This window comes from Lates calcarifer, linkage group LG21 (assembly GCF_001640805.2).
Source record: "Lates calcarifer isolate ASB-BC8 linkage group LG21, TLL_Latcal_v3, whole genome shotgun sequence".
Lineage (NCBI taxonomy): Eukaryota > Metazoa > Chordata > Actinopteri > Centropomidae > Lates > Lates calcarifer.
The window spans coordinates 13,381,015-13,406,670 of NC_066853.1; the positions used below are offsets into that span (position 1 = coordinate 13,381,015).

Genomic DNA, 25,656 nt, shown 5'->3' on the forward strand with positions numbered 1-25,656 from the left:
CCACTTTTTTGTTTTCTTTTGTTGCTTTCTACTAATTTATTGTGTGTGTTTTTAATTATTTTTTTGTCAGATATCCAACCTTCAGGAAGCTTTGATTGTTGTGGGCTCACCAAGCCCTGCACACTGCCTTGACCTCCTGACCTCCAGGCCCCACAAGTCTGCAAACCTCTCTGCAAAGTGGCATGCCAATTTTGCACAACTCAGCTGACTAAACACAAACTATGGCCATTAGTGAACAATGTAAACCTCACAAGATGCATCTTTTTGGAACCCAAGTCCTGCAAACTTTTGCACAAACTATGTACCACCTAACCAGCAAGGGACTCCCCCACCCCCGTCCCTGAAAGTGCTTAGGAGGCGCTTTCTTGCCAAGACTCACCACTGCTCAATACAACACAAACTGGACACCCATCTGGGGAAAATGCAACCACAGCATAACTGGGAGAAGGATATTCTGTAACTGTATTTGTGATGATGAGTCTCTGAAGTGGGTTTTTAGCCCATAGATAATGTACTATGACTCCATCTGTATTGGTATCTGAAGTATATGTATGCTCCTGTGTTGGATATCAAGTAAATCATTGTTTATTTCCTAATTTGTTTGGTTTACCTGGTTTGTTTTTTAGTTATCATGCCAACAGCAACAAAACACTTGTTTGCTCAGACATAGCCTTTGTCAAATGCACAGTAGTTGTCCATGTTTGTTTAACTACTATACAAGTTGCTGAGCTTCCAGTCTTTGAGGGAATGGCATCTAAGTGATTATTTGCATATTTAATGAGGTCACTTTAATCTATTAGATATTTTTCTCTGCAGTTCTTTAGTCCCGTATGCTAGTAGAAGCTGAGCAGCTCATATGACAGGGATGAATTAATAGGAGTGCACAAAGTAATTGCATTTCACCACAACATACTTAGATTTGTGTGCAATTTAGGTATTTTGACTCCGTTCATTCAGCACTGTCCTTACTTACATTTTACTCTATTCTACAGGATATATACTGTGAAAAACTCTACTTATGTTAGCAATTAAAATGCTGAAAAAATCCACTGGTTGAACCTGTTCAGACACTTAGCCCTGGTCATTGATAAAATGTGTAAAAAAAAAAAAAAAAAAAACCTATAGTTATGGTCCCCAGTGACCCTAAGTGCAAAATGCCCAAATAAAGTTTTGCATATGGCTTTAATCTGGTCTAGTTTGTTTGCAAAAACTGCATCATCAGTCCTACTGGTTTTAACTGATGCAGAAAAAAAAAAAAATTATATATATATATATATATATATATATATATATAAACTGTCCTCCGATTTTAATTTCAACACCTTCACAAGGTCCAAAGATAAGAAGGCAGAGTTATGGATCCTCACCAGATCCGTTTCCTCCATCTGTGGCATTGTTTACTGATAGGTAATGTACTTTAACAGGTGGGGATAGGAGAGAAAGGAGGGCCCTGTCTCTAAAATCTGAATCATCATTCAATCTGGATTGAATAGGTAGGCTCGTCTCACTTATAACTGGAGGCATGACAATCACAACTTACTCTAATTGCAAAAAGTAATGGGTGGCTTCCTTCTCTTTCATAACCAGATTCTGTTTCCCCACCTGTCATAGTGAATATTGACAGAGTCACTAGAGTGGTTTTACAATGAGTCTAAAGGCTGGTTTCCAGATCCTGAGATGTTGTGGCTTGACCGTGAGGGGAAACCTACAGAGACAGAGGTCCTAATGACCTCTATACTGTCAGCAGCAGAGTGACTGTGCAGAGGAGACACAGCAACAGCTTCCAGAATCCAACAGAAGATCATCAATCAGACTAGAGAGACACAGATCAGCATTACAGGTATACACTGGGTTATAAATTCCTGGATCAGCATTGTCCTTGTGCTGAGATATATGTTCATTGATATTTAAAGTGGAACCTAGAGACTCAAATTAACAACAGCACAAACCAGGCATAATTACGGTATCATAATATAGTATTATTGTGTAAATATATTATTGTATAAACCACATTTTTCTTTATATTTCTTTATGCACTATTGGGACATTTTCAAAGAACATGTGTTAATCACAGAAATCACAGTAAATCTATTTTTCCTTTCTTAAACTGACCTTACTCATTGTTGATACCTAATTATGGTGATTTAAACTAAACTTATTACAACTCATTCAGTATCACATATTTTTTTCTAATTATTACAGTCGCAGTAATGACTAGAAATAGTTCTTAAACTTTGTTACATAGTTATCTCACAGATTTCACAGAGATAGATGAGCATGAACCATGTAATAAATACAGGAAAACAATTTAAACTGTGCTGTTACTAAAATAATGTTATTTGATAAATTATTTAAGTAGGTTAATAAGTTATTTTACTAATATGATTTTCACTTAACAAATTACTTTATTTTTCATGGCATGCTATTGCATTGATATCCTTTAGTATCTTTTAATGACAGAATACACTGACATTTTTCACAGCATTTTATATTATGGTCTTTTTTAATGCCTTTCTATACTATGCAATTTTTTTTTTTTAACTATACAGCGCAATGTCAGTACTCAAATCCAATCTATTTCTGTGTACATAGTCCTATTTATACTGTTCATATTGTTTATAATTTTTATACATTGTTCGATAATAAGCTGTTTTATATATTGCCTTATTTATATCATCTCCTTTCATATTTTTGCTGCTGCAGCACTGAATTTCCCTGCTGTGGGACTAATAAAGTATTATATCACTCTTACTCAAATAAATACAAAATACAAATAAATACTTCTGAACAACAATATAATATTGTATGAAAGTGAATATTTTTAACCAGAGGCCACAGTTGTTGTCCTTCCAGTTGTTGACGCCTTATAATACTTTGACATTTTTGACCGTTTTTGACGCCTTAGTACACTGAAATTTTTGACAGTTTCTGACAGTTTTCGACACCTTACTATATTTTAACATTTTTTAATGGTTTTTGACGGCTTATTATACTATGACATTTTTTATGGTTTTGGACAGTTGATGTAAAGCTGTTTGTGAATTACCTGGAGGCCTCTGTCTTGGTCTCAAAGAACTTCTTCATTGTACAAACCGTCATATGTCCATAAACTAACAAATACTTCCTAAAAATCTTCAGCCCTAAACTGATTTTTTTTTTTTTTTTTTTTTTTTTGTGTACAATTCCCTCCCAGTGATCAGGTGTAGCACTCCTAATAGATCCACAACCCTCCAAAGATCAGACAGGCTTGATATCAAGTGACAAAGAAATTACAAAACTCTGTCTCACTCCCCCCCTCTGTGTGCTTCACACAAAAATTCTTGGTATCAAGTCAAACATTCCTTCACAGCAGCTTGTACACGATGAAAACATAGCTCTTCTTCATGCATGTACAGCACCATACTCTCAAATAAACCACAGAGTGAACCTGATAGAGTTAACTGAATATGAATTGTTAATACTAGAGTGCTTTCTCCACTAGATTCAGAGATGTTGATGGGTTTTTTTTTTCTTGTACAAAGAATGAGATTATTGTCATATCATCTTTACTTCATCCAAAAAAATATTATCTCTTCCTTGGCCACTTGGTGGCAGACTTGTGTTTTTGGTTTGGCCACTAGGATCTTTAAAGTTACAGACCTTGAGTTACTGAGAGTAATTAAGTTACCTGATCAGATTCAAACAAAAATGCATGTAATGAATTTGAGGTAGGTACAAAAATATATATTAGCTCATATTATGTTTCACTTCAACCTTTACAATATCCAGATGATAATAATGATGCTCTCATAAGAATATTTAGGAATATTTAGGAACAAATTCCTGTGTCAAGCTACACTGCTCTCCTCCAGCTCTTACTATGAGCCAGAAAAACATGTTTTCATGTGTAGTGAAAGTCTGGGGCTGGGCTCGGGTTTTTATCAGACCAACCACTCCTAGGCTCATATTGGCTGATTCATAGCCCAGATATGAAGTGGACCTGGAAGCAGTGTAAAGAGGTGAATTCCTCTTCCATCTTTGATCAACAAAGAATGGCAATAATTGCATAATCATTCTAAATGCCACAGCACAAACCATGTCTGATTGTAGAGAGATCAGTCTTGAAAGAAATCTGGTGTTGACATGCAGTGTAATTTATCCTCAGACAATAATAATGTGATCCTGTTCCTGATCTCTCTTGTGGATGTGATTATGTGCCCCAAATCATGTTACAACATGGGCCATTGTGTCTAATCTATGCTTATTGTTTACTCAGTGGAGCAAACACCAAGGATTTTAGAGCCTTTGTTTTTTTTCTATGTATATGAGGAGTTTCAGTTCCAAAAGAGCAATCCAACGATTAAAGAAGGAAAACCTTTTGATGGGAAAATTGATCTATACAGTACATTCATAAACATTGTCTACTTAGTATGACTGAGACTTTTTGTTGGAAATAACATTGTCTTATTACTACAAGGAAAATTACTGTTGAGTGTTTAACTAAGCCCCCACCTGAACAACTACATAACAACAGAAACACAGACACAGACAGAGACACAGACACACCCTGCCGTGCAAACAGTGTTCCCTCAAAACAGGCCTATTAAATAACTAATACATTGTAATAGCAGGGTATTGTCCTTTTATACAAGTGACTCAAAAACAAACCAGTTGTTACAAATTAGGTTTCACTATGAATTACAAGACTGTGTGTGACAGTTAAATGGAAAATACTGTTACATATACCATATGTTGGTGTAATGAAATGTAATAATTACTTTTATAACCAGCCAAATGTGGCCAAACAGTGGATATAAAAGTCACAGCAAACTGTATCAACAAATGTAATTCAAAGATTCAAAGGTCCAACTGTGTCTATTGTTGTGCATGTCTGTTATTACCATGGAGTCATTCAATGAAATGGCACACACCAGTAGGAAGGTAGAGCTAAACAATAGCACCTACTGCGTGGAGGCTGTTTAGTTGTAGAATGCTAATGCTCTCTCTCTCACTCTCTCTGTGTGTGTGTGTGTGCGTGTGTGTGTGCGTGTCTTGAGCCTAAGTGGAAGGTGTTATCAAATGTTGGCAATGATATTAATATTTGAGCACTTTCTGGGGTTTCCTTGTAAACTGAAACTTGGTGGCAGTGGCGGTGCTGGTGTGCATGAGCGCATTTTTCTCCGTGTCGTGTACCTCTTTGTCTGTGGACCCGATGGTTGCTAGGAGTTCCTTTCGTTTTATTTAGGAGAAACGGTCAGAGGCCACATGTAAACACAACAGAAACAGTACACCTCCACTCTGAGTGTTCTGAGAGCGTTTGAGTCTGCAAATAACTTTGTTTACACCTTGTCATTATGGAGATAACCTCTGGCTTCTTCCTTCATGGGATACAAATTAACATGTCAAGTGTAAACAGAGAAATCTTCTTCAAAGACCCTGAGACAAACTTTTAAAAAAAGACTTGCTCTGTATAGGATGCCATGAGAAAATGCAATACCTTGTTTTTTGTATGTGCTAGGGCAACATGTGAGGTGAAGGAATGGAAAAGGAAGGAAAAAAAGAGGAGTGGAGAGGAAAGACATGGAAGAGAAAGGAGGCAAAAGAAGGCAATAGAGAGGAGAGGAGCTTTCAAAACTTTGGGTGATGGAGATATTGTGCTGAACAAACAAGATGGAGGTGTCCAGTTACAAGGCATAAACACACTGAAGTTACCAGGCCAGTCCCTCCACTGCAGCTATCTTGCTAACCAAAACAGTTTCCTGCTCCCTCATCCAGCATCCATTTTATGAATATTGCAGGAAACATGAAGTGCAAATTTAATTTCAGCACCATTTAACAGTATTAAACCAAAAAGCCTTTAAAACAGGCTCTGCTTATTATCATCCTTTACGCTGGTTTAAATTGTGTGTGTTCCAATGAAGGGGGTGGACATAGTAAAGGCTTCAGGTTAGCAGAGCTTTGTGGGTTACCTAGTATCTGCAGGAGGGAAAGCAAAGCCTCTGGGCATTCATTCCTGCACTGTCTAGAGAGAACTGGTTTGGTGGCTCTGCCTCTTATTGTGTGAATTCACTTCATGTGGTACAGTCTATTGTGTCAGGAATGTCCTGCCCATAACCTTTTGTTGTGCATGTTCTTCCATTTCAAAGTAACTTCTCTGTTCGACTGACGGCAGAACAGATTTGATATGCTGCATGAATACATATTTCAAACAGTATGTGTCAGTATCAGTATGCACACACATTCACATCAAAACTCAAACTAGGATGAGAAAGAGAACAGCTGCCCAAGTGTCTTCGGATGTCTTTATTTTGTGAATATTGTAGTGGTGAGTTGCTATCATGTATAAATAAAGCATTCACTTGGTGAACGGTGAAAAAAGATTCTCAGAGAGCTTTTCATTCTGGGTGGAGGAAATGTCAGGGACTGGTGAAAATGTTGAACAAAGCTGAAATGAAATGACATAAACTGGGAACAATATAAAAGCACTTTTAGGAGGAGAAACAAAGTAAAGAACAAATTCTGTGTAATTTATGGCAACAGGAGAACACAGATATAAATAATCAAAACAAAGTTTGGTAATTGACATTGTAACCAGCCAAGCATTTACCAGTGTATATAAATATAGAACTCCATATAAATAAAGTTAACTTAGAGATCATGTTTAGACTGTAATCAGCGAGCCCTTGACCCAAAGCACAGATAATCAAAATTGATCTTAAGCGCACAACTAAATGCGATGCTCATCACAACTACCAGACACACTACGACTCACTCTCTATCCAGTTCATTCTCTATAGATCAACTATAGATAAGGAAGACTGTTTTTGGTCGACCAGTCAAACTTTTCTTTCCATTCAGGCCAATTTAACTGCATTTTGCATTTGACAGCAAACAGTTCTGCTTTGAGTTCAGAGGCTGTTGATTGAGTAAAGTAACGTCATTAACAAAGCCAAGCCTAAAACACAAAGGTGTGTTGTTTCAATATTTGCTTATGCTCAGTGCTAAGCAAACCTTCCTGACATACCAACAGTTTAAAAACAGCAGATAAAGAGAGGGCTCGGCACAAATCCATGCTATCATTTTGATATTACTCACTTTGACCAGTAACTTTATAACTGCAGATCCCTGATTGTGACACTTTGATTCACTGCATAGCCATCTCTTTGAGGATCATTAAATGTGCAATGTACTGCCAGTCAGCATTACAGTGCATAAAGGCAACTAAAAAAGGTGATAGTGGTTCTGATACAAAACCAATAGATCAACCAGTAACATTAAGTGCATGTCAGAAATGTTGGGGTGATGTACTGACTCCCCTTTTATCAGAGAGCAATTCACAATTGTGATAATATGGCTTCACAAATGCAATGCAAATAAACAGACACACACATGCTTAAAGGGGCACTCCAACTGTAGAATGTCTTTTGGGACTTTGAGGGAACCTTCCCTATGGCTATGTCTACAGTCACGCCCTCATTCACTGTTCCCTGTATAATAGACACTCAATAGTCTACTCTGTATTGAGCAGTAAATAATAGAGAATTCAGACACTCACGTTTCATTGTCATCTTGCATCATCACTGACAGGTGTAGAAGTATTGTATTGTGGGATTGACACATGCTATGGACACTACTTTGTTCATTTCATTGTTGGAACTTTTGAGGGCACAATATAGTGCATATATTTAACATGCTCAATGCATTATATAGTAAACAGTGATTTCAGACACAGCCAAAGTCTGAAAAATAATCCAGATAACCGCACCAGGGTTATCGCAGCTTGGGCACAGAGACTGCACATTTCTAGCAGAAACGCTACATTACCAAACTGGGTTGTTGACTTTAATGAATCTAGGTATTAATCAGTCAATAAGGATCAGCTAAAAGATGAGTGGTCTTATGAGAAATATAGAGAAGGATCCAATTGTTTAGTTTCTTTACTTAAGACTAAAAGGATAATTCAGCCTACACTGCTTCGATTATGACCACTCTCTTTTTAAAAATCTTAAATCCTTAAATTTAGAATATGACAAACTAAATTGCTGGAATGCCACTTTAAAAACTGGAGCTTAAAAGTCATGATGGAAAGAATAGAGTCTTGTGGTGTTTTGTAGTGAGACGAGCATGCAAATGTACGACGCATGTATGACCCTATCATGCAAAACCGAGAGGTGGTATGCACTCACACAGGACACATGGTGAGAAAAATAAAAAACAAACAGGACAAACAACATTTCACAAGACGTTTCACAGCGAGGGTGTGAAAGTGATGTACAGTCGAGTGTCTAATACCATGGGGTAAGGCCAGAGGGTGTGGGATGTAAAGAAGATAGTAAGGCTCTGCTTTCCATTTTCCATTCCATTGAGACCTTCACGTTTTCAGTTTTGATTAGCTGAGGTGACTGACTGCTGTGGTTTGGGATGAACATGATGTAAAGACAGGCTCAAGGTGCTTTGGGAGCTGAGGAGTTATGGGAAATGATTTGGGGACTCATGCTAATCCAACCACTTGCTGCCTCTTTCCCTCCACATTCTCTCCTCCTTTTAGTTCATGAGCGCCATGGTGCTCTCAGGCTGGCCACCGAAGATCCCAGAGAAGAACTCCAGTGCCAGGCGCACGTGGATGGGCACAAAGACGTATGAGGTGTAGATCACCATGGCGATGGCGGAGAAAAGGATGGAGTTGAAAATGGACTTTTCCCAGGGCTCCAGGACGTAGATGCCGGTGATGAGCAGGTACTGGTAGTACAGCCAGGCCAGGTACTCCTTCAAGTTCTTGAAGTTCATCCTGCAGGCTGGATGGAGGAAAAATGGAGGTGGTGAGGAGATGTGAAATTCAAACCTGTATGAGAAAGAGATGGTTGAGGGAGGATGTGACAATGAGGTGAGAGAGGAAGAGCGATTACAAGAATTTGAATTTTTTCCGCCTCAAGGAGAAAAAAAATCCAATGCAAACCCTGCACTCAAACTTGTTCTTTAGTAGATGTGCAGACATATTAACGGTAAATTGTACTCAAAATATTAAAAATTTGACAACTCATGTCAGTATTTTATTATTATTCGATTATCATTACTAATGCATTACTGTATAAGCAGCATGTTATGTTGTAGCTGATCAAAGTAAAGCTAGTTTACACTACTTATATATACTTTAGGGGAGTTTAATCTAGATAATGCATAACAGCTGATTATATATTTTATATGTAAATCCTTCATCTTTAAAGTAACTAGTAATTAAAATTGTATTTCTGAAATGTACTGAAGTAAAAAGCAGAATTAAATTGTAATACTCAAGTAAAGTGCAAGTTGATCAAAATTGTACTTGTGTAAATCAGTAGTTGCTTTCCACTATGATTTACTTCTTTAAAACAGACTGAATTCAGTTTTTTTTTTAAAAAACACTCTGGACATGGGTAATTTACTCTCTGGAAAAAATATAGACTAGAACATGTAAAATAATTTTATAATACTATTATTTCATAATAAAAAATATTTATAGTTTTTAATTATGGTTACTAATACACTCTGTACACATATTAAGATATTTGGTGGTGGTGTTAATCATTATCCTGAGGGCAATCGTGTAACAACAGTGGAAAAACAATCCTTGCATGATAAAATAGTCCTTGTGGCTATCTGTTTATTATTAATAAGAAGGTGTAAGTGGGAATTGGGAGCGCTCCCCTGTCCCCTGAAAAAACCACAGCACCGCCCTAAGGGGGCAATCAACCAGGACTCGTGGGACCTCAGGATCTTATAGGATTCATTTGTGTGGGTAGAGAGAAATCCATGAAATTAAACCCAAGGGTCCCGCATTGACATAAAACTGCTCTCACTTATTTTCTCCACACACTTATTCTCTCACTTGACACATATGCACGTGTTCAAACACACATGGGACACTTACAAATGAGTTTATGCTGTGTAATGAGCAACGATTTTGCGACCCTATAGAACATACAGCACAGAGCACAATATGCACTTATACATTTCGTTCATATAGCCACATATGGACGAAATAACACTCAGCGTTTATTGCTTTATCTGCATGGGTTATAGTATTGATAACTAGTATGTAAATTTAATGTTTTCCAAAGCTATAAAAAGCTATGTGTTTATTTAATGAAAGGTTTATGTAGCCGCAGGCACTAACAGAACCTGCTATACAGGTGAGGGGCGGGACCAACAGGTGCGCTGCAAGTGCAGGTGTCTTCACCTGTGTTTCTACAATATTCTAGATAGAATAACAAAAGCAGTGTATCTACAGGATAGCTACTGTCTGCTGGATGTTACCAAATTTGTTTCCTTTATATAAATAGTCTCCTGCAGTGGAGTGCTGTACTGAAGTTACTACAACCAAAGTACACTTATGTAATTTAGAATGGTACATTATTTCAAACAAAGTTGACTCACAAAACTGCAAACACAAGCAAAAGTTACAATTCATGTCTATATGGTATACATGTGTAATGATAAATGATCTGCACATCGCAATGATAAATCTCATCAGTAGTCCTGAGTATATTTTAATAGAGATAATATCAGGGGGGTATATTAGCTCTTGAACACTAACTGCAGCCTGTGTTGTGTATAACCGAATCCTTATATTGACTCACCTTAGCAGCCGACGTGAAATCCCGTGGATATCTACAAATGATGGAGATTATTACAGTATGAGCCAGACAACAGCCCGCGTCCCGCTGCTGCTCCGCTGCTTTGTGTAAACCAAAAGCTGCCTCACCAGTTTGTCACTGGCCTATATGTAGTAGTCATACAGACCATGAGAATGACACCACACCCACTACCCGTGCTTACACTCACGACTCACCTGGCTTTCAGATCATGCAGGTGGAGTGACCGATGACTTTAACGCATAGGCCGGTGTGCGTTTACGCCGCCAAAAGCAAAACAGTTCTCGTATCAGAGGCACAGGGGTAGTCGATGTCTTGGTCGCAGCTCGATTTCAGCACGTGTACAGTCCGCCGGTTTGGGCAGCATCTTTAAACTTTCTTCAACCCGTGTCGCATCCTTCTGCGCATCCGTCCCACCATGCTGCAGCCCGACACTGCGCCGCAGTACCACCTCTGACGTAGGCAGCAGCAGCTCTGCTGCACAGGAGACAAAAACAAGCCGAGGCAGCACACTGACACTGGTATGCACTTATACCGCAGCCTCGGGACGTTTATATTAGTTATTATATGGAAACCTAACAACACACATGAAATCATTAACAGAACGTAAAGATCATTTCTTACATGTTCTTAATATTCAGCTGCAGTCTCTGCACAGTCAGCTCATAAACCATTCACGAACAGTCCTGCTTGTCTCCGTCTCCTCCTCTGTAATAAAGACTAAACAAGAAAAAACAACACCTGAACACCACTTTTATTGTAAGAGAGTTTTGAAAGCTACACTTAGTGTTTCTATAAGATTATATCAAGAGCATGCAGCATTTACAACCAGTGCTCTCCACGTTATTTACGAAATAAATGTTATTAGGAATTGTGAAGAATAATGCAAAATATCTTGTCAGACATCCTTCTATTCCGGCCGTGAGTTTGACATTTTGGTAGCAGGTAAATAACTGCGAATGATAATGCAACACTGAATACAGAGACTGAGGTATGTGCCTGGTCAGGTGCTGTATCCGTAAATGTTTTACGCACGGGTAGTCACATAACGGATAAACAAAAGCTGCGACTCCGTCTGTCTTGGGAAACCAACAAAGCCTACTATAAAACCTGTATATTCCGCAAAGTTTTAACTTCACCTCTTTTCTCCTCAAAGTCCCTTCCTAAGAGAAAAGCAGAAAAAATCCATTTAATCTTTGGATTAAATGGATATGGGTGCCTTCAAAAGGAGAGGGGGGAAAAACGCACAACCCAAACACCTCTGGAAAAGAAATTTAAGTATAAGCTGAGAAGGTGTCTCTTTGTTTTGAGGCAGTCAGACATAGAGTCGGGAAACCTTATCTCCGATCCATCCAGGGTTTGCTGACCTGCTCAGTTCTTACACTTAACAACATTATGCATCATTGATGTGTAAACACTGGCAGTGCCGCCGTTGCGCACCGGTTACGCATGGATTCACTCTGTGACACAAGGATGAAGACTGGTTTGAAATGCCAAACACAGAGTGAACGCGTCCTCGCTGTGCACATACTGAACAACTCTTAACGGAAGATTTACACTCTTTACACGACCTGTCCAGACCTGCTCCACTGCAGGTACTTTGGGAATATATTCAAATCAGATTAACAGCCTCTTCAGCTTTTAATGGCTCAAAGTTCAAACAACATGACACTGGTCTTCTGATATCTGGAGAGTGAGTAAATAAAGGGGGATGGAGGCAGGAGGAAGTATTTGGGGTTCAGTTTGTGCACATGCAAAGATGGTGAGAAAATCAGGTCAACAGGAGGGTGATCAGAAAAAGAGAGCCCTTAACTCTACATTGTTGTTGCCTTTACCCACACACACATATACCCATACACAAACACCCAGAGGAGATCCACTTCATTCACTTTCCCAAGTAGATCTGATTACCATTAACAACCAACTCAGGTCTGTGAAAAACAACACTGGGCCTCCTCCTCCCTCTTCAAGTTAGAATGTGAGACATGTCACACAGACTAATTCACTCTGTGATACACACATTCCTATGGTGTCTTAGATTACATAAAGCTTCATATCAGTAGGTCTGCACAGCCATCCAAAGATCTGCTGTCAAAATCTTAAACGAACTCTTCAAGTTAGATTAATACTGTAGGGATGGCTGTATGCGAGCAAATGGCATGGTTTTAAATTTCCAAAATCATCAGAGATCAAGTTAATTAACTCTACTCATGCAAGTCATTTTAAACTTGTTCTAAGGAAGCCCACACCTGAGTACAGACAGCACTCTCTGGCCAAAAAGGTAGTACATGTGGGGTATTTGAATATTACCTTTGCTATCCAAATGACACCATTAACAGGCTTGTATCAGCTTAGTGCAAGTGTCACTATTTGAATACCTAACTTCCCTTTCCTTAGTGGCCCAAAGCTCCCTCTGGTGGATGTCAACAGCAAAGCACTTGACAACAAATGTCTCTTTCAACTCAGAGCAGAAAATATCTTTGAAAAATGTGCAGAAGGACTAATATTTATTTTGATATAGTGAATTATAAGCACTCCATTTCCATATCACTTCATTTTACATAGCAAAGGGAATAAGAGTTCTACAGAAATTGCTGAAAATATTAACTTTGCAGGCCCAGTCAATGATCAGTTGAAACAACTGAAAGTCCAGTTTCTCAGAGGAAACATGTTTGTTACTAAGAGTCGCCTTTATAATCCACAGTTTATGGATTTTAACTGCAATGAATTATTACACCACAGTCAGGGAAACTGGATTTTTTTCATCTATCAGTGGTTTAATCAGTCCTCAATCTGCTGTCAGGTCAACATCAGGAGTCTGTAATTGTATCACTGTATCATCAGTAGACCTGTGTTTTGACAGATCAGCTGTCAGTGCCACACAGGCAGGATGGTGACTGGTTAGTCTGTCATCATGTCGGCACCCTCTCCTCCTGTGGCATCTGATAGGCTGAGCTCCTCCAGCATCTCCATCAGGGAGATGCGTGGTGCTCCATCATCATCAGTGTCGCTCTCCACTGGGATCTTTGACGCATCTGAAATTTAAAATCAACCTCTTTTCATTAAGTTTCCAATGCATCATCTATAATTAACTGTGTGCTAGAGTTTTATCAGCAACCTAAGCAGGCGTTGACAGTAAATGAGGCGTAGCCTGACAATGGAAATACAAATATATCAACAGAAGGGCTGAAATCTCTTGGGATGCTGATGAAGAAGAAAGTTTGCAGTGTCCAGCTGCTCACCTTTGTAGATGTTGACATTCTTCCTCAGAGCCTCATCCTCCTCCAGGTCCTCCAGGAAGTCCTGGTATTGTCTAAAGACAGAAAAGCTAATTAAGCCCAAACCCATGTGGCATGACAGGATACATGGTATTCTTGGCACCGTATCAAACTATTCACCAACAAACCAAAAACAATGTCAGGTTTTAGTCATCATTTTGGAGAATATAATGACTGTTTACTTAGAAAGATTTTTTTCTGAGGACAAGGTGCTCTAAATTTATGCACCTTTTTGTGTAAAAATATTTAAATGACCATTACAAAAGAAAATATTTTCAAGATATACTTTATGAAGCAAGATACAGGATTTTCCAAGCACATTCACATGAAAGCCAAAGGTCTGGTGATATCCTACTTAAAATACATACATACAAATTTTTAATTCCATTAAAAGACCAAAGACAACTTGTTATTACTGGCTACATGGACAGTATTAGTATTAACAAGTCTTGTCTGTGTAGCCACAGCCTGATTGTTTGCACGGTAGAGCTGAAAAACACATCAGTGAGTCACACTGTTGCACTGGCTGATGTGCTCCTTCGTTACAATAAACACAACCATTGTTGTTTTATTTGGAATCACTTCCAGAAAATGGTCCCAGACAAATGTACAATTTACCCCAGTTTGATTACCGTTTAACTGCTTTAGAAAATTACGATGCCTTTCTAAGAATGGACTCATTGACAGACGTATGCACGTTTGTTCTGATCTTTCTCTGGGATTTGTTGACAGTAAGAAAATTATTTTTGTATCCTCCTTTAAAAGCAAACTAATAAATCATCAGAGCTAGATATTGGACAGCTCTTTAGAAAATGGCAGGATGTGATTGAGACGGGAAAATTTCTGAAGCTTTAATTCAGTTATTCTAAGAGAATGATATATGAGCTTTACATTACTATCCTACCTCTCATCATCTGTGTCCATGCCTTCACGGTCTCTGGACATCTCCTGTAGTTTCCAGTTCCTGCGCTTCACCCTCTTGCTACGATCGTAGCTCTTCTTAATCAGCACCTTTGATAGTCCACATTGTAGAAATTTAAAACACTACAACACAATGTTGTCATATTTTTCTCATGTGATTCTATGCAGTAATGTAGTATTTTTCCAACATTGAAATCAAATCTTCACCCAGTATTTTACGCTGCCACTAGATGTCACTATTAAGTCAGCAATAGCTACTAAAGATATCATTGAAAAGATGTTCAGGAAAGAGCACTGAAGTCTTACCACATCAGGAACATGGTGAGGATTTATCCTATTCAGGTACTCATCATTGATGTTAGAATTAGCAAAGTCAAATCTGTAGATTGAGGAGTAAACATGTCATTGAGTGTAAAGCTCACAGCTTGTGATTTGTCCTTAATGCCAACCTGACTATCATCCAAACATCTCATCAATCCTGCGTACTCACCCCAACACCAGGTCTCCGATGTTGAGCAGGTGGCCCAGGAATGTACGGCAGTGATACTGCTGACTGGTATCCATCTCTGATGTTTTCTGAACCCACACCTCAGCCAGGGTGTGCTGTAACACACAAGCAAATATACACAAGAGGGAATATAAATGTAGTTTCAAGCCTTTGTAACAACATTACTCTTGTTATTTTCCTCCTGTTTGTTCCAACAGCTGCATCGATAATGATTCAAACATTCAGACAGAGGCGAGAAAGAGAGGCGAACGTTGTCCCCGCAAACCTCATTACCCCACGTCATTGAAACAAACACTCCCGTTGAATCCAGCATACAGGTTCAGGGATAATGTAATGGTTTGTTATTGATTTTGCTTCCAAGAGAAGAGCAATGTTCCAACATAATGCAATTTGCTCTCCAACAACACAGACAAACGCACGTACACACTCACCCTATTGGACCTCAAGCCCGCTCCAGCACCCAGCTTCTGGTTTCTGATGATGTCAATGTCCATAACAATGAACTCCTCCAGCTGACGTGGGTTACAGAGACTGTTGAAGGGGTTACGCCAATATGTGTTCCCGTCCACCTCAGCAACTAGTAAGACATTATTCATGATCATTAAGACTAGTCATTATGGCAGTCAGTCAGAAAGTGTCAGCACAAATTATATAGTACCTTCTCATTTTACTTGACAGTTAAAGATCTTGAAAAAATAGATAGAGCTTCTTTATCTAAAAGCCATATGGTTACTAAATATAACAAAACTCTGATTTGCCTGCCAGCGTATATATCCAAACAACTTAGACAGGAACGATGTGTTTCTGTCTATACTGCAAATAAAATGAACACGCTCAGAAAAACAGCAACACACATATATTTTAATACATGAGTTAATTGCCTACTGCAGCCTAAATCTGCCGAACAGAACTCTGCCTCCAGGCTGTTTCTGCTATTCCTGCTCAGAAACTTTCTGCAACAAAAATAGCCTGCTCTTTGAAGAGTAATTAAAAACGTGTGTGCCGCTTCCAAAATGTCAGAGTTCTGTTGAGGAGCGTCTCAGCCTCTCACATAATGAGTGATTACACCAGATACAGAGGAAACACATCATCACTAATTGTCACCACATTTGCATTGATTATGAACCCCTCTCAATGAGCTGACTTGGCTATGACAGCATGCATAACACAAACTAGAAATATGCTTTTTTCCTGAGTGTCTCGTACTGTGCCGTGACTGGGAGCAGAAGGAAGCTTTTGAGTTAAACGACTATGATGAACATGTGGTCAGCAGACTGAGCTTAGTGCAGCATTGAGGGGTTTCACCTGAGGAATGACTCTCAGTTATACTCACTGAGCACTTTGTTAGGAACACCATACTACACTATACTACCAATGAAGTCACTGACTCATTGTCATGTTCACAAAACCAGTTTGGAACAACTTTAGCTTTGTGACAAGGAGCATTATCAGGGTGGAAATAGCCATTAGAAGATGGTAAACTGTGGCAATAAGGGGATGCACATGGTCAGCAACAGTACTCAGACAGGCATTGGCTTTCACACCATGATTGATTGGTATTAAGACGCTGAGAAAACATTCCCCACAGCATTACACCACCACTACCAGCCTGGACTGTTGACACAAGGCTGGCTGGGTTCATGGATTCATGCTGTTGATGCCAAATTCAGACCCTACCATCTACATGCCTCAGCAGAAATCCAGATTTCATCAGACCAGGCTACTGTATTCAGTCTTCATCTGTCTAGTTTTGGTGAACCTGTGCCCACTGCAGCCTCAGATTTCTGTTCTTAGCTGACAGGAGTGGAGCCTGCTGTTGTAGCTCATCCACCGCAAGGTTTGAAATGTTGTCTATTCTGAGAAGCTCTTCTGTACACTCCAGTTGGAAAGAGTGGTTATTTGAGTTACTGTAGCCTTTCTGTCAGCCCCAACCAATCAGGCCATTCTCTTCTGACCTCTCTCACAAACAAAGCATTTCCACCTGCCACAAAACTGCCACTTACTGGATGGGTTTTTGTTGTTTTTTTGCACCATACAGTTGTGCATGTAAATCCCAGGAGATCAGCAGTTTTTAGAAATACTCAAACCATCCCTCAGAAAAACTCTAAAAAAATCTATCACTGCTGTTGTCAGAGTCAAATTGTGTGTAGAAATACTATACTGTATTAAAACCCTGGAAATTGACACTGTATTAAATCATGATCCAAATCCCTGCTGCACACCAGACTAACCATTCACGATGTCTACACATAGAGCTTCCATTACTCAAATGAACGAGAACATGAATACTTTGAGTTTTAATGACTCAAAACTATAAGTGCTGAAAATCAGAGGAGACATAGCTTTCGCAGGAACAACATGCCTGAGGAATTAAGTCTGGCTGAGTCAGAGTCTTCTTTTAAGTCTCCTTTCAGAAACATAATTTTACAGGAGGAGAACTTATTTTGTCGAGTTCTTGGTCGATTTTCCTTGAATGGTCTTTCAATTTTTACTGGAATTGGTTTTATCGATTTTACTCTGGTCCAGTTAATGTATCAAGGTGCCCTTATTTTTAGATTTAATATTTGATTTTATAATTTCTTGATTCCTTGTGTGAATCACAGTTTACCTTGGGTTTTTTAAATATGCGCTATAACTAAAAAATCTTATTATGAACACAGTGTTTGCTAACTCCAATAGTGTCAGTTGGACCTCTTAACACTCAGTGGGCAGTAGCAATACTCACTCTGCAGGGTGTTTGGATCGATGAGGTGGATGGTGCTGGTGACACGGACACACACACACACTTGACCCATGTTCCCAAGGCTCTGCGCCAGACGTGGTGAAAGACACACAACATTGTCCTGGCAACCAGACAGCACAGGGTCATACTGAGGTCATGGAAAATAAAAGACTATAGAGGCGCATGATGTGCCAAAAAGCTACTATTCAAATGTTTTCATTTCTTCAATATGCCCTGTATAGAGCCCTGTCATTCATGTACTGATGTTTAAAACACACAACTAAAGCTACATGTCAAATGGGATACAGCTATTTAACATGATGATTACACATCTGCTAACAATCTCTGTCCCTACCTTAGTTTTGTTGTGAAAGTATATTAAGTCTCTCTAACTATTCAGTGCATTTCATTTATTATCACCCATCACTGTCAAAAACAAATTCAACATGAAAGATTCTTGGCCAGCCTCATGTTTCCATCTGCATATCAACAGATCATCTGACAGCTTTTAAACACAATGGTTTTTACTAAACTAACAAAGTGAGGGAAAGGTTTGGCTTGTCTGTTGCTCTGAACAGATACAGTATGGGTGTGTCTCAGCTCCAACAGTGGATCAATTGAGAGAGAGAGGAAAAAAAGAAAATGAAAGATAAATAAAACTCATAGCCATATACCTTGCAGACAGGGACAATCTCCACAGAGAAGGTGCTCTTGTAGTTGTATGTGTTTGAATGGATGTCGTGAGAGATGAGGCGCTGGGATGCCTTTGACCTTTAAAAATTGAAAAGAAAGTGTTTATCATTATTATTATCACGGATGTCATTCAGAAATACAACAGAGCCCATATTGTCCCGGTTGGACAACAACAAAAAGGCCTGAATGTAATAGGATGTTACGCACACATGGAAAAGACTCATGTATTGTGTAGTTTAATTTTAACATGATGGCACCACATTCAGGAAACTGATTATATAATGTTGTAGTTTTTACCATACAGAAACAACAGGGTTTTTTTGCTAATTATGATGTATGTACCAATAGAAATACACTTGTAAAATAATTTCATGGCATGAATTTTTCTCTTTGTGTTCTTTTAACAGGTTTACATTCTTTGGTAATGGAGTTTTTATTTGGAAAATGTATTATTTACAGCCTGTATTTTGGTTACACCTGCTAATAAATTATCTCCACACTTGCCCCACTGGATGAAAATATCTAGGTAGCTGTAATCAGGTTGAATACTCTAAAAGTGGAGTTCGGCATCTAATTACATGCAAATAAAAAGGAAAAGCGCACTTGAAAGTTTTTGTGGACTCAGACTCAGGCGTTGCTCACCTGCAGGGCACGGTGCACTGGAGGAAGTCGACCATCTTCTGGGCGTGCTGCTTGGAGCCATAGTAGAAATCAATCCCCTCTGAGAGAGAGAGAGAGAGGAACGATAACAATCAAACCCTCCACCAATAAATTCATCACAGACGTGCTTCATGGGTCATCGCCTTTGTAGAACTCGTATGCATGCAAAAAACACCCACAAGGGAGCAGATGAAGAGGGAAATATGGCGGCCACATGTTGCAACCTACATAAAGCCTTTAAGTCCTGCCGAGATGTGGAGATGATTTAAATTGCAACATCGCGCCAAACTCTGCTTCACAGTCCCGTCCAAGAGCATGGAGAGCGGCTGCTGAGCTGTCACTCAGTGCGCAGCATGTGTGTCTGAGTGTGTGTATACGGTGTGGCGCTTAGCATCTCTAAACAGGGTATGAAGCAAGCTTGCATTGCAGGAATCTGGTTCTGGAATGCCTCCTCTGATTACAACGCACTGATTAGATGCCCCTCTGAGGCCCACATTAGGACAGCTGTATGAAGAGATTGGCGCCAGTGATATGCATGCATGGCTTGCTGTCTGGTACATTGAGAGGTAATTAACACTCTGCACATCATTATGTTGCTTAGTTCTAATCCATATTAGTTACGCTGGTGACGAATGAGACAAGTTTCCCAATTTTCAGTGCAATTCAGGTTAGAGGCCCCAAGGAAAATATGTATACCATCATATTAAACCATATGCCATTGACCTACCATGGATTTCTTTGATGTTGAGGGCATTCTGGTGCAGTTTATGCTTCAGGATCAGCTGCTCTAGATAGTAGAAGGTCTTTTTATGGACAGTCTGTAAAAGAAAAAATAAATAAAAATAAATGAAATAAATAAATTCTCAGCATCATTATTATCATAGAGAGATTTGTACAGATCCCTCCAGCCCCATGACCAAATATTAACATTAATTGGTGCAAAAATTGGATTAACAACTTGGCATCTGCCATAACCAGTAGCCACCTTTGACCCTAAAGTACCCCAGCTAATAACTTCAGTGCCTGCGGCTATCTGTGTTTTTTTTCCTTCTGAACGTAGTGAAGTTGGTAAAAACCAATCCCATGGCAAAAGGGCTGCTGAGGAACAAGTAAGAACAAGTAGATGTTCATGATTTTAGTATGCTGTAAATTCAAACATCCAGGGTGGCTGCTCCACAGTAAAAGCCTGTTGGTGAAGAAAACTGACTTTTAATGTGAACTAGGTGCAGATGGCACTGAGATTTCACCTGTTTAAGTAATCATCCCACAGGTCTACTGTTTCTGTAGCGTGGCATCTCAGCTTGGTTTACTTCCACACCCCAGTGTTAAAAGAGAAAATGCATCTCTAGGATTACGAGTTGTATCTCCTGCCAAATACCTAGGGCTCTGCGTTTGTTTTACATAAAACCTACAGGGCTCAGGTTCATGCTTTAACGTGCCATTGCAAAATGAACACAGAATAACAGGATTGTGAAAAGACAGAGTAAACTTGAGAGTACAATTAACATGCAAAAATGAGGGGAACCAAGATAAAACACTTTCATGTGAGTGAAATATGGAGACACATTTATGGGGTGCAGGAGTAAAAAAAATGCACTTAGGCAACATTTTTTGAATGAATGCTGTACATTTTATTATGTATGCAGTCCTTTAGTTTGATTAACTTGCAGGAATGGTTCTAGCTCATTTTCAAGCCCCCTCTCGAGTCCCTCTACCAAATACCTAAACAGTTAGATTTACAGAAAGTACCCAAAATAAAACCACTATTAACATTTCAACCAATCAACAAATACTTCATAAAGTAAAGCATATCAAGAAGCATGCATGGCATATTCAAAAGTACTTTAAATAGATGAAAGCGTGAGTCTAGTTTAGGTAAAGTAAAACATGAAATAATCAAAAATGTATTTAGATCACACCTACCTTCTGCCTAACTTGCACCACAGCCTTCCAGAAGTCCTTGGCTTCCACACGGTGGCAGTCGTCACACATCTGGGACTGGATGACAAACTCAACCACAAACACCTGCTGTAGGATAGCACCATTCATCACCTGGAGAGGCAAAGACAGCAACAAGTCACACCATATGTTCTGACTGCGTGACAAACAGTGGTGAAAACTCTGTGCTTTCAGCCGTTCAATAACCCAAGTCTTTGGGGAAGAAAACATTTGGTTTTCATGTTTCCATTTCTGAGCCACTTAGAGAATATCACACCACTGGGATCTGGGGACTGCATTATAGGGACCCCTCCAAGAGCACGAACAAAAGAGCTGGTCCTGAGAAACAAGGGGCTCAGATTCTCACTAAAGGTCAAGGAGATGAGATGACAGCCACTGGCAATACTCACCTATCTAAAACACACATAACCCAGCCAAGAACAGACAACTCTGTTTTACGAGTTTATCTTAAAATCTGTTGCATATATGGCTCTTGGTGTCACAGAGTGCCACTGTATTTCACCTGGACATTATTCTTTTCACATATGTTAACCAAAAAGCTGAAATTCAGACACATACTGCGCTTGCTGCCAATTACCACCCAAAAAGATAGCCCAGATAACCTTTAGATGACAAATGTGCTACCTATCTCAGGTCAGTGATCAGTTTTAACCTGTCAATTTGAATGTCATTCTCCCACACTTTTCACTTCCACTTGGTTTTCTTACCTCTTTCTGTATGGTCAGTTTCATCTTGATCCTTTTGGAGTGCGGCTCTGTCCACAGGAAGCCAGCATCAATGAGACGCACCTGAGAGGAAAGAAGTGTTGTCGAATCCATGAAGTAGCATGAGCCATGACTGTCTATGCAAAAGTACAGAGGTGACCATGATGCACATCATCATGACAAATCTGTGACAAAATACCTGCAAAGAATGCTATAAATATGAAGATTATAATGTTTTAGTTTTCAGAATAGCATTAAGGGTGATTCAACTAGCTATTTCAGAGCTGCAATGATTAGTCATTAACCACTTAACTGATTGCAAGAAAATTAATCAGCAAATATTTTAAGAACTGATGAATCAAAATAAACTATATTATTTGATTAAAGCCTCTCAAATGTGAGGAAATGCTGCTTCTCTCTGTTTTGTATCATTGTAAACTGAAATTCTTCTGTTGGTTGAATTAAACTAGACAGGCTGAGACCATAATTTCATATACTGTGAGCTGAATTATATTACAAGAGACTCAGATCAAATTTTCACTTTCACTTTTTTTCACTGAAACCAGTTATTATTATTATTTTTTTTTTAATAAAAATAATAAGTTCACTTAACATCAGTATATAAACCCCCAAGATTAGGAAGGGACAGAGGGAACCTAGAATTCATACCTACAATGTTCATGTACACTTTTTATGACTTATCTGAGTAGAAACACGCTATTGTCATTTGACCAGAAGAATCACACTCACTTTGGTCATAGAGCTCTTGAGTTTTTTCAGGCATAGCGCCAGCAGCTCCCTGGACTCCAAGGCACACTGCACCCAGGTGGCTGGAGGCTGTAAGTACCTGCATGAAGATGTACATTCAACTTTCTCAACAAAATTGGGCCAACTAAAGAAATACTTTTTGTACCTGTAAATGTTTTCTGGAGTGAATAATCAATGAATCACATTCTAAAAATGTGCATGTAAAACAAACAAATAAAAAAAACAAAAGGCATGAAGCAAACCTTTCACACTGCTTGCAGAAGTGCACCGTGACTTGCTTGGGGATTCCCTCTGAGATGTCTACCTGAGTCCGCAGGCAAGCTACACACATGTTGGCTGGGTTTGGAGGAATAGGGACGCCACAGGTACAGCACAGGCTGAAGAGGAGAGAAGCAACATTAGTAAAACTAAGTGAAATAAATGAATGATGTCATGCCATTTTACTGCTCCAGGTTGACAGAAAAATGATGTACTACACACTACTGATGACCATTTCCTAAAATATTGTTTGTTTAATTGTGTTTTGCTTATCTTTCCATCACTCATTAATTTCAATTCATTTTACATGTGATCGTGAGTCACCACAATGAACATTTATATAGTTATGGTTTTGTCAAAATTACATTACAATTGTGCTGTAGAGCAGTTGAAATCCAGATTGTTTAGAAAACTCCTCCTTGTTGTGGTGTTACAGTCCACATGGGAAACTTTGCCATTCAAGACTTAAGAAACAGTATGTAAACAACAACCTTTCTAGCTACTAAACTGATGTAGCCCTTTAACTTGCAGGGGCCATTTTCACCTGGTGTGATTGCACTCTATAAAATATGAGACTCAACCCAGCCTTCTCTGATGACTCTCCATTTCAAAACAAATCAAAAACCAATCAAGTAATATGTGTAGTATGTGTAATATGTAGTTTATAATATGTGTTTGACTGTGTATGTAATTACGGATGTGTTCTCTCTGCTTGATAAATGGCTACTACTACTAATATCGTGTCTGGACTTACACAATACAGCTTATTTAACAACATAAAGACAATATATATGGTTTCCACTTACATATTCCCCTGGCTGCTTGTGGCAGGAGCTTGCATATACTCCATTTTTGTCAAATTGACAGGTCAGCGTGTGTTCGTGGGTACAGCTCTGAAACAGAAACATACATGAGAGATTTAACTGGCTCTGTCAAAAGATTTGTCAGCAGCAAAACTGCTAAGGATTAGCCAACATTCGCTCGAATGAATACACTGCGTAACAACTACTAACCTTATGTCTAACTGGTAATAACAGATAGACAGCTGTATAAAGACTCTTACATAATTTAAAAAGATGCTAACTGATGCTGAAGACTTTATATCAGACTGTTAGCATCTATGGCTAAACTGCTATTTTTGAAGAGTAATACTACACGAAAAAGCTCACAGCGTCAACAAAAATGTATTTGACTACTACAACTGTTTAAAGCGAGGCTGACAAAACTTACAGATGTTATTTTGCGCAGAGAATGAACAACACACCCTGAGATAAAGTCCTCCACGTTTTCCCCACCGTGGAGCCGAGGGAGGCGCGATGACGTCATTCAAGTCCTAAAGACCTCGAGACTGTCTTTGTGTGCCTGAACAGAACTGTTAAAATAAAATAAAAGTAAAATGTAAGCTTTGACAAATAAAGACTTTCATCCCATTATACCTTTGAAAAAAAATTAAAAAACGATAAAATGAGCAAAAATAGCGAACTAACTTCATTTCTCTGCCCTGATGCAACATAGTTTGAATTAGTCATACAAAATATATACTGTATAAGACAGTATAAAACCATATAGTACAGGCTAAGACAACAAAGGAAACAGATAATATATTAGGTAAATGTTTTAGAGAGATGTTTACCTTAATAAAAAAATAACTTGGAGAGTAAATAATGGGCATACATGCTTACAGAGTGTACATGTAGCCTAATTTTCCTTCAACACAATACCTAGACCTAATTGCACATGATTTTAGCAGTTATATTATGGTAAAAACAGGGTAACATTTATCTGAAATAATAATATACTTAAAGAATTAAGTATATCAGGACGTCTTCCTTGAGTTAAGAATCTTACTTAGTTATAAACCTGTCTACAATGTTTGAACTTCTATGACCCTTCACAATTCAAAAACACATCTCTTAATGTCAACATTTGTAATTTAAAAACACCTGAATTGTAATACTTATTGTAATACTTAATACTATCCTCAACCCATGGCAGAATTAACTTGCTTGAGGCAAAAATGAGCTGCTGCCCTCCGTTAACCCCTCAATTCCTCCCACTTCCAGTGCAATAGATAGTTCTCCTAGGTAATAGTATTCCTACAGTGGATTGTTGCATGATATGCAGTATGTAAGCACAAATCCAGCTGAAATGATAAGGGTCTTTAGACTAGATTCTAACTCAAGGACCCTCCCCAAGGCAGGGTCTCAAGATTAGGTTATAATGCAGAAGCCACCTTAAAGTACTTGTTGTGTGGGTCGATATTGGGTTTTAGTCATGTATATCCCCATATATCAAAACAGAATTTCAGTTAATATATGTAAATAAAATTACAGTTCATATTATCAAAGAAAGCTTTTGGGATCCCTGTGTGTCTGAGGTCCAAGGGCAGTTGCAAACTTTGCAGCAGGTTCAGTTTTGGTATTATCTATTTGATTTTGTCAGTTGTTATAATTATTAAAGTTGCACACCTATATTTATATAACACTTATAATTAATCAGACTGTGGTCTTCGTGGGCACCTGTGATATGGCAGGTCTTTGGATGCCTTCAGGTGCGATCGGAAATGACATAAATC

At 38.8% G+C, this 25,656-nt stretch overlaps 2 protein-coding genes across 4 annotated transcripts; both read right to left on the reverse strand.

Annotated features, from left to right (window-relative positions):
- Positions 1-6,267: 6,267 nt before the first annotated feature.
- On the reverse strand, positions 6,268-12,966 carry sptssb (serine palmitoyltransferase, small subunit B). 2 transcript variants are annotated; one of them, XM_018702217.2, is made up of 2 exons: positions 10,808-12,966; positions 6,268-8,774 (listed from the first exon to the last, which is right to left on the reverse strand). In XM_018702217.2, the coding sequence occupies exon 2, from the start codon at positions 8,764-8,766 to the stop codon at positions 8,524-8,526; it is 243 nt and encodes an 80-aa protein (XP_018557733.1). In that variant the 5' UTR covers positions 8,767-8,774; positions 10,808-12,966; the 3' UTR covers positions 6,268-8,523. The 2 variants fall into 2 exon arrangements, with proteins under 2 accessions (XP_018557733.1, XP_018557735.1); XM_018702219.2 differs by lacking the exon at positions 10,808-12,966 and adding an exon at positions 10,596-10,749.
- A 134-nt stretch (positions 12,967-13,100) lies between these two features.
- Positions 13,101-24,455, reverse strand: nmd3 (NMD3 ribosome export adaptor). 2 transcript variants are annotated; one of them, XM_018702207.2, is made up of 16 exons: positions 24,346-24,455; positions 23,888-23,974; positions 23,066-23,200; positions 22,806-22,902; positions 22,059-22,139; positions 21,316-21,444; positions 20,120-20,210; positions 19,375-19,453; positions 18,714-18,810; positions 18,043-18,160; positions 15,749-15,894; positions 15,300-15,412; positions 15,116-15,188; positions 14,793-14,899; positions 13,853-13,923; positions 13,101-13,645 (listed from the first exon to the last, which is right to left on the reverse strand). In XM_018702207.2, exons 2-16 carry the CDS (start codon positions 23,929-23,931, stop codon positions 13,512-13,514), a joined length of 1,515 nt encoding a protein of 504 aa, XP_018557723.1. In that variant the 5' UTR covers positions 23,932-23,974; positions 24,346-24,455; the 3' UTR covers positions 13,101-13,511. The 2 variants fall into 2 exon arrangements, with proteins under 2 accessions (XP_018557723.1, XP_018557721.1); XM_018702205.2 differs by having other exon boundaries at positions 24,312-24,440.
- Positions 24,456-25,656: the final 1,201 nt, after the last annotated feature.

What these genes read in the sequence shown, in the direction of transcription:
- sptssb (XM_018702217.2), bottom strand. Translation starts at nt 8,766, where the DNA reads ATGAACTTCAAGAACTTGAAGGAGTACCTGGCCTGGCTGTACTACCAG.
- nmd3 (XM_018702207.2), bottom strand. Translation starts at nt 23,931, where the DNA reads ATGGAGTATATGCAAGCTCCTGCCACAAGCAGCCAGGGGAATAT. An exon ending in CAGTGCACCGTGCCCTGCAG is followed by an intron (nt 18,811 to 19,374) that starts GTGAGCAACGCC and finishes CAATTTTTAAAG; the next exon opens with GTCAAAGGCATCCCAGCGCC. An exon ending in CGATCCAAACACCCTGCAGA is followed by an intron (nt 15,895 to 18,042) that starts GTGAGTATTGCT and finishes ATGTCTTACTAG; the next exon opens with TTGCTGAGGTGGACGGGAAC.